This window comes from Copadichromis virginalis, linkage group LG6 (assembly GCF_057382275.1).
Source record: "Copadichromis virginalis isolate Kocher_CV1m ecotype Utaka linkage group LG6, C_Virginalis_male_GT1.1, whole genome shotgun sequence".
NCBI classification, from domain to species: domain Eukaryota; kingdom Metazoa; phylum Chordata; class Actinopteri; order Cichliformes; family Cichlidae; genus Copadichromis; species Copadichromis virginalis.
Window position 1 is genome coordinate 38,939,241 of NC_140623.1, and position 13,952 is coordinate 38,953,192.

Consider the following 13,952-nt stretch of genomic DNA (forward strand, 5'->3'; position numbering starts at 1 on the left):
ATAAGTTTTATGCTGTTAGCCATTGAATTTCAGTGAGTCTTTGCATTAACCAAAGGGGGAAAACCATTTACAATACAGTACTGTTCAGAATTCAAAATAGAACAATTACAATTAGATTTACAACTTAACATTCACTTTTGCTTCCAGGATGATAAATTGCTTGAATCCTTGTTGCTAGATACAAAGTAGATATAAAAAATTAATGTTATAAAACATTTAGGTTAAATGTAATAAATATTTTACAGAATATATAACCAAAAAATATTGACAGCAACTTAAAAGGAGGAGGTCAAACATGAAGATCAAATACACAAAACATAATCATCAACATCACCATAATTTGCTTTACACTTTACACTTCAGGTATTGCGTGATAATGTTCCAACCTCTCATTCTGGTCTCTGTTTGACCCTCTGGCTATTTATTTATTTGTCTTTAACAAGTCGCCTTCTTTCTTCTTCTAGTTCTTAGCAGAAGTTTAATTAATTATCGTCAACGCCTAATGGAGGGTGTGGGGTGTGTAAAAATGTGTGAACAAAACTGATTCAATATAAAACTTGTGAGAAATTTGTTGGAACCTAGTTTTAAATACCCTTTCAAGACTCCACCTCCTGGACACTAATATCTTAAGCTGTCCATTTTGAGGCATCAAACAGAACTTCCTGTTAATGCTGATGGTAAGACACCCAAAACCTTCATTCTGTGAAACTCTGAGATTTTCCAGTTTTCATGGCTTTAAATTTCCCAAGATTTTAACTTGTATTGCCTTTTATTATATTTCCTTCTATTGTTCTTTATTTCCTTCATATAGATGGGAAGGCTGTGGCATGTCCTGCTCCTGTGCTGGGCATGGAGCCCTCTGTGTCTTTCATCCAGTGTGAGCTTCATTGGTACACCAGAGGAGTGCAAAAAGGCTCACTTTGTCCCTGGTTACAACTTGGCTGGAGAAGGCTTTGACATTGTGACGATGGAAAGAAAAGGCGCCTATGTCATCGACACTGAAACGTGGAAACTTCAAGATGGCACTTGCAGAATGTACAGAAACAGCTACATGAATCAGGTAAAACAGAAGGTCCCTGTCGCCGTGCTGGACTGGAGAATGTTCCCCAAGTGCAGTTTATCAGTCTCCAGTACACTCTATGATTCTGCTGAAACGCTTGCTAATGATTCCACATCATCTGTGTCCAATGACTGGAAAGTTGGCCTTGATATTCCTGTTTCTGGTAGCGTTGGACTTGGGCTTGGTTTTGGAGGCTCCCACTCCAAAGAATCTACCTTCGCCATGCAAAAGTCTAAACAAGATCGCTACACTTTCTTTCGCCATTCTGTCAAGTGTAACTTCTACAGGTGAGTATTTGAACAGAATTAATTCAATTCCTAAAAACTACAAATAGTAAACAGTCCTATATATGCAAATCTTTCTATGTTATTCCAGTAGTTATGTTATTTGCAGACAGACAAACTCATCCACAGTATTTTATCATATGGGTAAAATTTTATTACCTTTATTATATTATTGCTTACATTTTTTAATTTTTTGTTTTATTTCTGTCCTTTACAGTTACAGACTAAAAGCAAATCCTCCACTGAGTCATGATTTTGAATCGGTTGTGAAGGCCCTTCCTTATTACTCATCTGCAACCAAGCATTTATACCGGAATTTGGTTGAGACATATGGCACACATTACATCACACAAGTGTATCTAGGAGGAGAAATGAAGGCCGTCACTTCCATCAAGACCTGTCAGGCGGCCATGAATGGCCTGTCAGCTACAGATGTCAACGACTGTCTCACAGTGGAGGCCTCAGTTAATTTCATGAGCTCTGCCAGCATTAAAACCATGAACAAAAATTGCAAGGCAATGAAAAGGAAGTTAAACCATGGGCAAAGTTTCAGCAGTACATTTAGTGAGCGATTCACAGAGATCATTGGTGGACACATTAACGGAGCTGATATCCTCTTTCAAGGGCAATCAACATCCGTTATGACGGACTGGGTCAAGTCTCTTAAATCCATACCTGATGTGGTCCGATACAATATAAAGCCCATGCACATGATTCTGCCAAGCAGCCATTATGCCATTGCGGGACTGAAGCTAGAGGTGGAAAAGTACATTAAGAAAAACGCATTGATGAAAAAATGTTCGGAAACATGTAAGATTGGATCCAGATCCAGCAGAAGAGATCCTTGCGCTTGTGTCTGTAATGGTAATAAAAATATCAAGTCGAACTGCTGTCCTGCTGGGAAAGGTCGTGCAACATTGAAGGTGTTCAATCTTTATGCAAAGAATCTATATGGAGACCAGTGTACTCAGACAGATGGTTCAGTAGAGCTTAAATATGGTTACCAGATAGGGCGCACTGCTATTATACCAAACAATGATAACCCCAGTTGGTCGGAGGTATTTGAGTTTGGACCAATCACTATTAACACGAAAGACAAATTGGTGTTAAATGTATACGACGAGGATAGATACTGGAACAGTGATCATCTTGGGCAGTGTCAGGTTAAACCACGCAAAGGCTGGTTTAATTACAGCTGCATGCTTAATCATGGTACATTATTCTTTTCCTGCAAAGTAGAGTGTGCACCAAGCCTAGGTGGTGACTACTGTGACGAGTATATCCCCTCACCCATGAGTCCCTCTTTGGCCAAAGTCTTTCATACCAGAAATGGTATCCTCATTGGAGAAACTGGTGAGCAGCATGGCAAATTAGTCAAGCCGGGACTTGAAGTAGGACAAAGGGAGACTATGTGATGCATACATTACTTTTATATTGTTGCTTCTCATTTCTGCTTAACTGCTTATCATGTGGAACCATTCCTGCCTCATATAGTAATCGCAAATATATTGCAATATTACTGCATTCATGTATTCTTATTAAAAACGTGCCAGTAAAGCAGTCACAAAAACAACATCAGTGTCTGTGCGTTTGCTTCATTTGTGGTGATGTTCATTGACTTGAAAACATTGTGAAAAGATAAATAATAGAAAGAAGATCCAGGACTGTTGAGCAGCTAGAATCTTGTATGAGAAGTTCAAAAGACTCTGAGCTGGTCTCCTGAGTTCCCAGACATTTACGGGCCGATGTTAAAAAAGGGGGGTAAACGTGACCCTGTCTCAACTCTTTTTGCGATATGTTGCATCAAATTCAAAATACCCTTGAAATTTTTGTTTATGTTTTCTGTTTTATTATGAACAAAATATGGGTTCATGAGATTTCAGATGATAACACTTTATTTTTATTTAGATTTTACACAGCATCACTTTTTTTTTTTTTTTTAGAATTGGGGTTTTATTTTTGCTTAATTTATTAATGACAAACATATTTGTGACACTTTCAAAACCCAGCATTCTTGTACTCTGTAAAACAACATCATTGCGTGCATTTGCATGTGTCTCTTGCATTGTTTGTCCAATAAAATCTACATTATCTATCTGAATTATTGTGTCAGTAGATGTCAGACTAAAAGCTATCCATGAGCCAGTTTTAAGGCATTAAAGGTCTGTGGGTAGTGATTTGACATGTGCCACTTTTCACTCTTAAATGAAAGAAAACCGAGGCAGTTCTCTCCGTGAGTATCTGTTAACGTGAAGTTTAAAGCTTCACGTGGGAAACTTATATTAGGTATGATATACACATTCACAGACATCATTGGTGGATGTGATATGTGTGTATTTGTTGAGCTTCTTTGAACCTTTAAGGAAGAAAAAGCTCATTTTGTGCAGAACATCTTGAAAATACGTACGTATGCTTCAATAATGTGGGAGTGCCAGCAGCAAACTGTAACTCTTTCATTGTGAAAGTGTATAGGCATTAAAGCATACATGTGAATTTGTTTGCCTTCTTGTATGCATATAGGGCATGCATGAACACATCTGCAATCTCCAAAGAATTCATTTCGGTAGATCAATGCGTGGATGGTTGCATGCATACATGTTTTCACAGAGCAGATGCAACTATGTTCCCCATGTGTATTGCGTATTTACAGAAGCACAAAGAGTCCTCTGAGGATCCCGACCAATCACTTTGCCTCTGTGTGATGGCACACCTCCTGTCTGTGTTATAAATAGAGAATAGATGCATCAATTCCCTCGGGTCAAACAGCTCAAGTTCAAAAACTTCATCTGGCTGTTTTGACAGAAGGGAAAAGGCACACTCCACAAAGACAGACGGTAGCTGGTAAACAGTGTAACCCTGCTATTACAGAGTCACGTTATAATGTGTTAACTGCATAATGAAGGGTAAAATGCATGTTTATAGTTCTGACTGTTATGCAGCCAGCAGCATCCTGACCAATCATCGATTTCACATTGAAATATTAATAGCATTATTTATTCCTGCACAGAGAAACATGGAAGGTTTATAAATTATACAGAAAATCTAAAAAAAAAAAAAAAGCTATGGAAAAGTTTGAAGTCTGTTATGTGTGTTTCCATCATTTCTACATGAAACTAGCGCCGCTTTGTGGTACATATGTGAACTGCAACTACTTACAGCACTGAAGCAGAAATCCAGTATGGATGTGTGCAGTAACACTGCAGCACAGGATGGACAGCAGCAGAAGAAGCCGAACATCTTTATGCAAACCAAACAGCCACATTTATGCAAATAAAGGAAACCTTTGTTCTAAATGCACATGTGCAAAATTCCAGATATTTCCCTGTACAAACCCCACCAGTCATGATCTGAACATACACACTGTTTTTGCAACTATTATGTCAACATATGTATTTAAATACAGAGACATTCCTCCAATCCACAATTTTTTCAAAAAAAATAAGATGAAGGAAAATGAATAAATGGATGGATGAATGAAGAAATGTAAAAAAACAAACAAACAAAAAAACAAACAAAAAAATCAACAACAAAAAAAAACAAAACACATCAGAAGTAGTGGAATATAGCTGGTCTAGGTACTGGTAATTTGATAAAATCTTTGGGGCTTTTTGGCTTCTTCAGCCAGAGCAAAGACACACATGCTTGAGCGACTGGTGATTTTAAATTTGTTATAGGTGTGAAAACCCGCCTTATGACACCTGAGGCTCCAGCATACCTGTAACTCCAAACTGGAGAAACAAAAGAAAATGGATGGGCAGATGGATGGTTTTATTGTTTGTTTTTTTGATGGAAGGAATCTGTTTGGACTCATTTCTGTTTTTTATTGTGAAAATATTTTACAAAAAGGTCAAAGTAAAGGTGGAGTGGAAATAGTTTAACTCTCAGACGTTCAAGGATGTCAAAAGCTTACTTGATCTCACCAGCTTTAAAAAAAATATATATATATATATACACAGGATTAGGATTCCGTAAGCTTATGTACAAACATGTTACATTGATAGGAAGTTTTTCCTCTAACATTGTGCAACACATTTAAAGAACACAGTATCACATTACTTTCTCAGAAACAGAACTACGCCCTGTGATCGCAAACAGGCTGTTTGTGTACGTGTAAGGGCGAGGCGAGCCGTAGTGGTGTTAACTCAGCCCGTTTTCAACTTTTCACCCTCACATTTTTAGGTTCTTGTGTATAGTAGTTTTTATACGACCAACTCCTTTAAAAATGCGGAATCCAGTAGCGAGAAGTTCCACACATACGATTTATTTTATTCTGCACGCCCACAATCAATACTCTTCACATTTTTTATTTATTAAATACTTCTCTGGACTTCACATTTGTTCATTTTGGGTTGGGATACAGGACATATTAAAGGACACCTTTAAACAAAAGATGTCTTGAAAGATGCATTTTGCTTCTGTTTTGCATTCGTATTTATTTTCTAAACGAATCCATTTATTTGGGACTCAGTCTGACAAGTAAACATTTTCTTTTTGTTTTTGTTCAGATTGATAATTTCAGAAAATTCTTCATGTGAAACAAAAAACAAAAAAAACTGTTTTAAAAAAGTCTCTGTGAGACTTTTTGAACATGGTGAAGTGCACATAATGTCATGGTCCTGGGCCATGTTGGCCCAGTGTTCTTAGTTTCCTTGTATGTTTGTATTTTGTTCCTTGCTTAGGCCATGTTTTCTGAGTTGCCCTGTTGTGTTGTTCCCTAAGTGTTTTCCCTTCATGGCTTTTACCCCCTGTGTGCCCCTCTGTGTATCTGTGAGCCCTCGTCTCTCCTTATGTTTTATTCCATGCTTCCCCTGCCCATTATGTCTAAGTTCTCCCCGTGCTCTCTCTTCCCCCTGTGTGCCCTCTATGTATTTATGAGCCCTCGTCTCCCTTTGTGGTTGTTTCATGTTTCCCCAGCCCGTTATGTCTGTGTTTTCCCCGTGCTCTCTCTCCTCCTGTCTGAACCTCTGTGCACTTCCTGTTTACTTTGTGACTCTCACGCCCGTACATGTTATGTTCAGTTCACCCCGCCCTGTCTCGTTATGATTATCAGTGTCACCTGTGTTCCCCGTGTGTTCCCACTTTCCTCGTTAACCCTCTGTGTATTTCTGTCTGCGTCTCCCTCTGTTCAGCGTGACGTCGTCCCTCATGCTGCGTGGATTTCCCTGTGTCTCTCTCGCCGAGTGTTAGTTTACTTTTCCCAGTTTAGTTTTGTATTTCCTATGTTCTGCCTCTTCAGCAATAAAGCTGCCTTTTGAGTTCATTCCCTCGTGCCTATGAGTCCTGCATTTTGGGTCCTACTCCTGCCTGCAGCACAGCGATTCCTGACACATAATGTGTGAATGCTGATAATTAGATGCGACAGTATTGACTCCACCTCCTGCATATTAATGTTACAGTATACAGTCAGTCGGACTTTGACAGCACGATCACAGTTTGCAGTTCACAGTCAAGGTAAGGTCTTCTTCATAGTCATTATGAAACTATTGCACTGGGCTGAAAGTGTCAATTTAAAGATTGCTTTGTTTAACCATTTTATTTTTGTTCTTCTGTTATTTTTTTATTTCATCTACACAGATGTTTATGCTGTGGCACTTCCTGCTCCTGTGCCTGGCTTGGAGTCCTCCGTGCCTTCCTTCCAGCGTGAGCTTCATTGGTACACCAGACGAGTGTAAAAAGGCTAATTTCATCCCCGGCTACAATCTGGGTGGAGAAGGTTTTGACATTGTCAAAATGGAGAGGAAAGGAGCCTCCATCATCGACACTGAAACGTGGAAGACTGGGAATGGCTCTTGTAAGCTGCAGAGAAACCCCTTCATGAAAAAAGAAAAGCAGAAGGTGCCTGTTGCTGTGGTGGACTGGAGAATCATCCCCAGGTGTGATTTGAAGGTCTACAGCATAGTCTACGACTCCGTTGAAAAGTTTGCCAATGATTCTGTGTCAGCTGTCTCCAATGACTGGGAAAGCGGCCTTAATTTCTCTGTAGACGCCACTCTGCCTTTTCAGCCAATTTATGGAGGTTCCCAGTCAAAAGAATGCACCTTTGCCATGCAAAAGTCAAAGAAAGACCGTTACACCTTCTTCCGTCATTCTCTCTCTTGTAATGTTTACCGGTGAGTGTGGTTTGCTCTTTACCAAATGTGTATGTTGCTTAACTTGGAAATCCTTAGCTTGAATTTTTCAATTTTTTTTTTAAACCTATAGCAAAAGCAGTTAAAAAGCGAATTGGTTAAAAAAAGACAAAGAATTAACTTTTTCTTTGATTGAGATTTAAATTAAGAAGTTAAAACCACTGTTTGTGATCCATGTCTTTTACAGCTACAGACTGGCAGCAAAACCTCCACTGACGCATGAATTTGAATCAGCTGTGAACTCCCTTCCTGCTTATTCACAAAAAACAGAGGAATCATATCGCATTTTGATCGATACCTATGGCACGCATTACATAACACAAGTTCTTCTCGGAGGAGACATGAAGGCCATCACTGCTGTCAGGACATGCGAAGCGACCATGAACGGCCTGTCAGCAACAGTAATCAATGATTGTTTGTTAGTCGAGGCTTCGAGACGCTTTGCTCATTCTAGTAGCATTAAGTCAATGATGCAGTACTGTAACTCAATAAAGAAAAAGCTGTCCATGCCAAGCTTTAGTGGTAAATTTCATGAGCGGTTCACAGAGGTCACTGGTGGAAACATCGATGGAGCTGATGTACTCTTTCAAGCGCAGTCAGATGCTTCTGTTTATAAGAAATGGCTCAACTCACTAAAAACTACACCTGATGTGGTCCAATACAACTTAAAGCCACTGCACACCATACTGCCAACTAATCATTCTGCCATTGCTGGACTGAAGTTGGAGGTGGAGAAGTACATTAAGAGAAATGCTCTGCTGAAAAAGTGCTCAGAAACTTGTAAGATTGGCCACAGAGTGAACAAAAGAGATCCTTGTGCTTGTGTCTGCAACAGTAACCAGAATGTCCAGGCGAACTGCTGCCCTGCTGGGAAAGGCCTCGCAACATTGAAGGTGTTCAAACTTTATGCAAAGGGCCTGTATGGTGACTGCTGTACTAAGACAGATGGTTCAGTGATGGTTAAATATGGTAAACAGGTAAAGCGCACTGCCATTATACGGAACAATGATAATCCCAAATGGTCAGAGGTATTTGAGTTTGGACCCATCAAGCTCAACAGTAAAAATAAACTAAGTTTTGTGGTTTATGATGAAGACACATACTGGAACAGTGATCTGCTTGGCAAGTGTTCAATTGACCTGCGTAGCGGAAACGTGACCGAAAGCTGCATGTTTAAGCATGGCACCTTCTTCTTTTCATACAAAGTGGAGTGTGCGCCAAATCTTGCTGGTAGGCTTTGTCAAGATTATGTGCCGATACCTTCTAGTCCCTTTTTGACGGAGGCCTTCGCCAACAGCTATGAGATGCTTGTTGTAGAGCCAGGAAAGATTTATGCTAAAAGACTGAATGATGATACCGAAATCTGATTTTTCATTAACCTTTGATGTTATTTCTTTGCTTTTTCATTTTGCTTTGTCTTTTATGTAAAAACATATCTTTGCAATTCATCAAATGCATTCAGAGGCAGCTTTATGAAAAGAATTGTTGATTCTTTTTCAGGCTTTTCTTTGTACTATCAATGTTACAAAATCTGCAAATTAAAGCACCGGCAAAGACAGCGCTGCTTTTGTGTGATTTTCTTATTCAGTGCAATTATTTCAATAATATTGCCAAATCACAGCTAAATGTTTTTATTAATAATAGCACACTAACGTAATAGCCTGCAGATAGGTCTTGTTTTAACTGCTTAAGCTCAGTGTTAGGTTACAGTGTTAGGTTAGTTAGTGTTAGTGTTACCAACTAACTAACTAGTGTTAGTTAGTTAGTGTTACCAGTGTTAGGTTACAGGTTTATTTTTCTTACTGCATTCAGAATGTCTTACTGCGTGTGAAATAAACAAAGACTTAGTTAATAAATAAAGACATGTTTACAACAAAGACTGTGTTAAAATATTCAGTAAGATTCTGACAGGCTTCATGGCATTCGGCTTTTTTACACAATGACAACAAAACATTTAACAAGTAAATCTAAACAGGTTCATATTAGAGTTAGTTCTCATACTGTGCTCAGCTTCTTGGGTGTTTGTGTGTGTGTGTGTTATGTAGTTGAATAACACCTTTCTCTATACGTTTGGCCACCATCGTTAAAATGACGTCTACGGTATTTGTACATTTTTGCAGCCTGCTATGAGATGAACTGCAGTTTTGACACTTCCATGTTGGCTTCATTTTTCAGTCTTGTGGATGCTTGATAACTACCAATATAACTGTCCCTCAATCCTAACAAACAGGCTTGAAAAAGAATCAAGAATAAATTAAATAGTAAAAATAAAATAAAATAAAAATAAAATACCAGCTTTGTGGTGCATTAACTTTTAAATATAAACCATCCTTTAATGTTAATATGTAACATCAAAGACCCTTTTAAGCCTTCTTTAAAAGAACTAATAAAGCTTTTTTGAGCTTTCTTTTCCTTTACAGTGCATCGTCTCTACAAAGGGATCTCATCTTTAAATACTTTAAAATAAATAAATACAAAAATGTGTGAATGCAATTTATTAAGTATAGACAGATTACACTTGCAGATGTGACTCCTACTTGCACATATAAATAGCCCAGATACCAGCAGCTTTAGCCTGTTACCATTAAGCAGTCAGGGCAGGCAGTAACCTCTGTGCTGCAGGCTTTGAAAAAGACTGGGTTTCAAGGGCTACAATTGTGTGTATTCAAGGTCCATCAAAGCTTTTGCACCGTATAGAGTAGCAGCATGCATCACGCGTGCACACTCTGTGTTGTCCTCGGTGCTGACAGTCATAACTTCAGAATCTAAAACATGAGGCGATGTGTTGCCGCTGAAGCAACCTCCCCCATGGGAAGTCCCTGCAGGGACCAAGAAGCTTTTGAAGAATTCAAATTGTCTTCCTGTTTCAACCAGAGGGACCAGGGTCCAAATGAAGCTCTAGGGACATTGTTTTACCCCAAGAAAGTCCCTGATCATGTGGCAGTATTTGAAGGATCAGGAACCTTTCCCGCTAGGGCTTGTAATGTTGAATATTTCTAGGCAACTTCCCACTACATGATTTTGGAGCTAGCGTGAGATGGCACAGTACACAACAGATGCCTAAAGGACCGTTTCAGCATTGGTGTTTGCGCTGTGGTGCAGGAGTCAGCTAAACTGGGATGGACTGTTATCTCAGCCTACTGCAGATTTTATATTTCAAAGGTGGTGTGTTTCCATGTTTTAGGAACTGTTGGTGGCTATACAGACATGTATACCATTACACAGATTTACTTTGGTACATTTTAATTTATGGCTATATTTAGACTTCACAACACAAGTACTGCTTGCCCTGCTTGTCTTAAAGGAGTGCCACAGGAATATGTAGAATAAGTACCTTTTAAAAATATATTTGCATTGCTGAACAATAACGAGCAGACCAATAAATGAAGAGGTAAAACCAGAAGCCCGAAGAGTCTGCCAGTGCACTTCCAGATTCATACAACATTACCATATGTTTTGGTTTTGATAAATCTGTGGAATTAAAATCCCTATTCCAGACTCTTAAGTGGATGGTTACACAAATCAAAGAGTCAGTAATAAATAATCGAATTATTTTATGCAATCTGATCAGGGATGCAAGACAATACAGAAGAAAAAAAAATAAGAAAACAGGAATTTATTTACAAAAGCAGTTCTCACAGAATGCAACATTTAAATGTTAAACTTTATGGAATTAAATGGATATTTAGAGAATGGTACAAATGATGAATTTGACCTGCATAGTTTGCCTCTTCATAACAGTGGGGGTGAGTTTTGTAATCTACCTGGTGAGCTACCTGGAAAGCATCTGCTTGACACAATTCTGCTTCATGCCATTGAAGTGGACGTCTTTCCACTGTTGGACCCTTTTTCATGGAATACGTGACAAAGATTATTGCTCGTACAAACCAAGTATTTCAGTTAATGTGGTGAAATTCTCATATTTTCAAAATACATTATTTAGTAAATAGTAATGTAATTAGTGCTAACTACATCTGATATGTAACTTCATAACCAACCTAAGTGGTATTAGCTGATAAAAATAAGCACACTCACAGCAACATGTAGGTTGTCCACTGAAAATTTCATTGGTTCAGATTAAATCCATTTTAAATCAGTAAACAGTGTGTATTATTAAGAGTAACTATACTCATGTTTCTTTGAAACGGGTGATGGTCTAATATCATTTATAAAATCTCTTTGTTTGCCCACAAACTCCTCCTACAATCAGAAACAAGCACATGAGCTCTTTGGTGGAGGTAAGATGAGGAGCTGAGCAAATAAAATTGGCACACAGGTATATTTTAGGACTGTGAAGGGTCCAACCTGTATCAGAGGTGATGGTGGTGATGATATGTATTGTATTGTATATGGTTGTGTTGCCTAGTAACAAGTTATTAATCCAAATCTAAAACTTAATATGATACAATGCTTTTTGAAGCATTTTTTCATTTTCATTTCATAACAATAGCATTTACCTAAAATTTAAATGGCACACGATACATCATCATGTTTACTGGTAACCAACCACAATGGACTAAAATCACAGACCAAATGATACTGTCGAATGGGTATATTAGTATACGTAACTGACCATACATAAACGATGACGGGTTTACTCCTTATCTTTGTCAGAATCAGCGGATTTACTAGAGTGATACACTCCTTCCTCTCAGACTGTGCAGATATTAAAAAAAAAAAACACACAGTAAAGAAAATGAGTCCAGTCCAGACAAATACTTTGACACAGAGTTCATTACACAGTACAGTACTGTTATGTATAATAAAGGAAAGTACATCAAAGTGCTGAGATCTATACCTTTATCCTCAATTTCTTGCTATCAAACAATGACCCCTTTACCAGCAGCCATTATTCAGACTCACTCCCATTTCCAAAACAGGTCATCTTAGTTCTTCAACTTGACAGTCTCCTGCTGGTCTGGCTTATCCACACCCCATTCCTTCCTCCTTCCTTTGCTCTTAGAAGAAAAGAGACAGAGACGAGGGGATTTGCCTCACGGTAGGTAGCTGTTTTATGTGTAGCATATGAAAAAAGAGGTTTTTTGGTGAGGCTTGGCAAAGAGAGCCAGGAGCCCACTTGACGAGCAGCGGGTCTTAGAGCTGGATGATTTGTTTGGAGAAGCCCTCTCCAACCAAAAGGGGGATTAACTGCACACAGGTTCCCATGGAACCACAGCGAGATGGAGAGGGTTTGTAGAGGTCGCCACACCCCCACTTGACTAGATATGCATGCATGCATGTACACACACGTGAACAAAAACATAGATATGTACAGCATGCAAGACTTTGCACCTGTCCTCAAAGTACATTCCCATGGGCACAGAAACAGTAAGTAAGTAGGTGGGTCTTGTCTAGGCTGGTTTGCTGTTTACTTCACAACCTCTGGTCCTTCTTAACTCGCAGCGCAGGATTTAATATCTGGTCGATCTATAGTTAACCACAGTTAAACTTAGGATGGTAAAATAAAGATCCTGAAATGCACAAGTAAATATAATCAATTTCTCTTTATAGCTAAAATAAATCATCTTGCTTCTGAAGCCTGTTGTATTCGCCTCTTGTGTGAGATACTCTAAACTGACTAAACAGTAGCAAACATACTTTAGGTCCCAGTAGGAATTCATCAGGGAAAATAGAGATAGAATTACCTCAACTAAAGAGGTTATGTACCTAGTTTGATTTATGTGTTTGTTAGTTTGTTTCACACAGTAAAAAAAAAATTGTGAGAAAATTCTAAAAGAATTGGAGTTTTTGGTTTTCTGTATTTGTATCCTGTATCAGAAATTTTGAAGAGAGATTTTGCTTCATATTTTCACAAATACATCTCAAATTACAGTACAAAAAATTGGGAGAAGTTGTCTCCATGTTCTCTAGAAAATACCACAAATCATTCTGGAGCCAGGGAATCAGTTCATGGACAGTGTGAATGGATGTTTTATGCAATATAAAGCTGCTCTTGCTGATAAGCTGCTTCAGGCTTTATCATTATCCATCAATTTTTTTAACTGCTTCTTCAACATAGGCGTCGAGGCCTATTCCAGCTATTCCAGCTAGAACTGCCTTTTCCACTGCAGGGGAACTGACAACCATCACATCCACACTTATAGTCAGCTTTTGAATCACATGCATGTATTTGTAATGTGGGAGCACTCGGGAAGTGCAAGCAGGCCAAAGAAGACAAGCTAACTTTACACAGAAAGACCCTAACCAACCAGGAAGTTTGAAACAAGAAATCTCGTCACTGTGCTGCTGCATGGTGCTTTGGTGAATTCATCCTCAGACTGTAGTGGCTTACTGGTCCTCTCAGGTTTTACTTAGTACATCAGTGATGCATCACACTATGGTATGATAAGTCAAAATGCCTGGTGTGGTTTTTGTTTGTTTGGTTTTCTTTTTAGAAAAAAGCAAAATGTTTCTTTATATCCAGACTACGGCCACCATGAGCTGTGATCTCCAGCATGCCCAAGAAGAATTCAAGCAAAA

The 13,952-nt window shown here is 38.7% G+C and overlaps 2 protein-coding genes across 2 annotated transcripts; both read left to right on the forward strand.

Annotated features, from left to right (window-relative positions):
- The first annotated feature begins 811 nt into the window (after positions 1-811).
- LOC146708450 (perforin-1-like) lies at positions 812-2,917 on the forward strand. Its single transcript, XM_085460964.1, has 2 exons — positions 812-1,347; positions 1,562-2,917. Exons 1-2 carry the CDS (start codon positions 812-814, stop codon positions 2,757-2,759), a joined length of 1,734 nt encoding a protein of 577 aa, XP_085317090.1. The 3' UTR covers positions 2,760-2,917.
- A 4,001-nt stretch (positions 2,918-6,918) lies between these two features.
- LOC146708451 (perforin-1-like) lies at positions 6,919-9,030 on the forward strand. The gene is made up of 2 exons (XM_085460966.1): positions 6,919-7,454; positions 7,660-9,030. The coding sequence occupies exons 1-2, from the start codon at positions 6,919-6,921 to the stop codon at positions 8,837-8,839; spliced, it is 1,716 nt and encodes a 571-aa protein (XP_085317092.1). The 3' UTR covers positions 8,840-9,030.
- Positions 9,031-13,952: the final 4,922 nt, after the last annotated feature.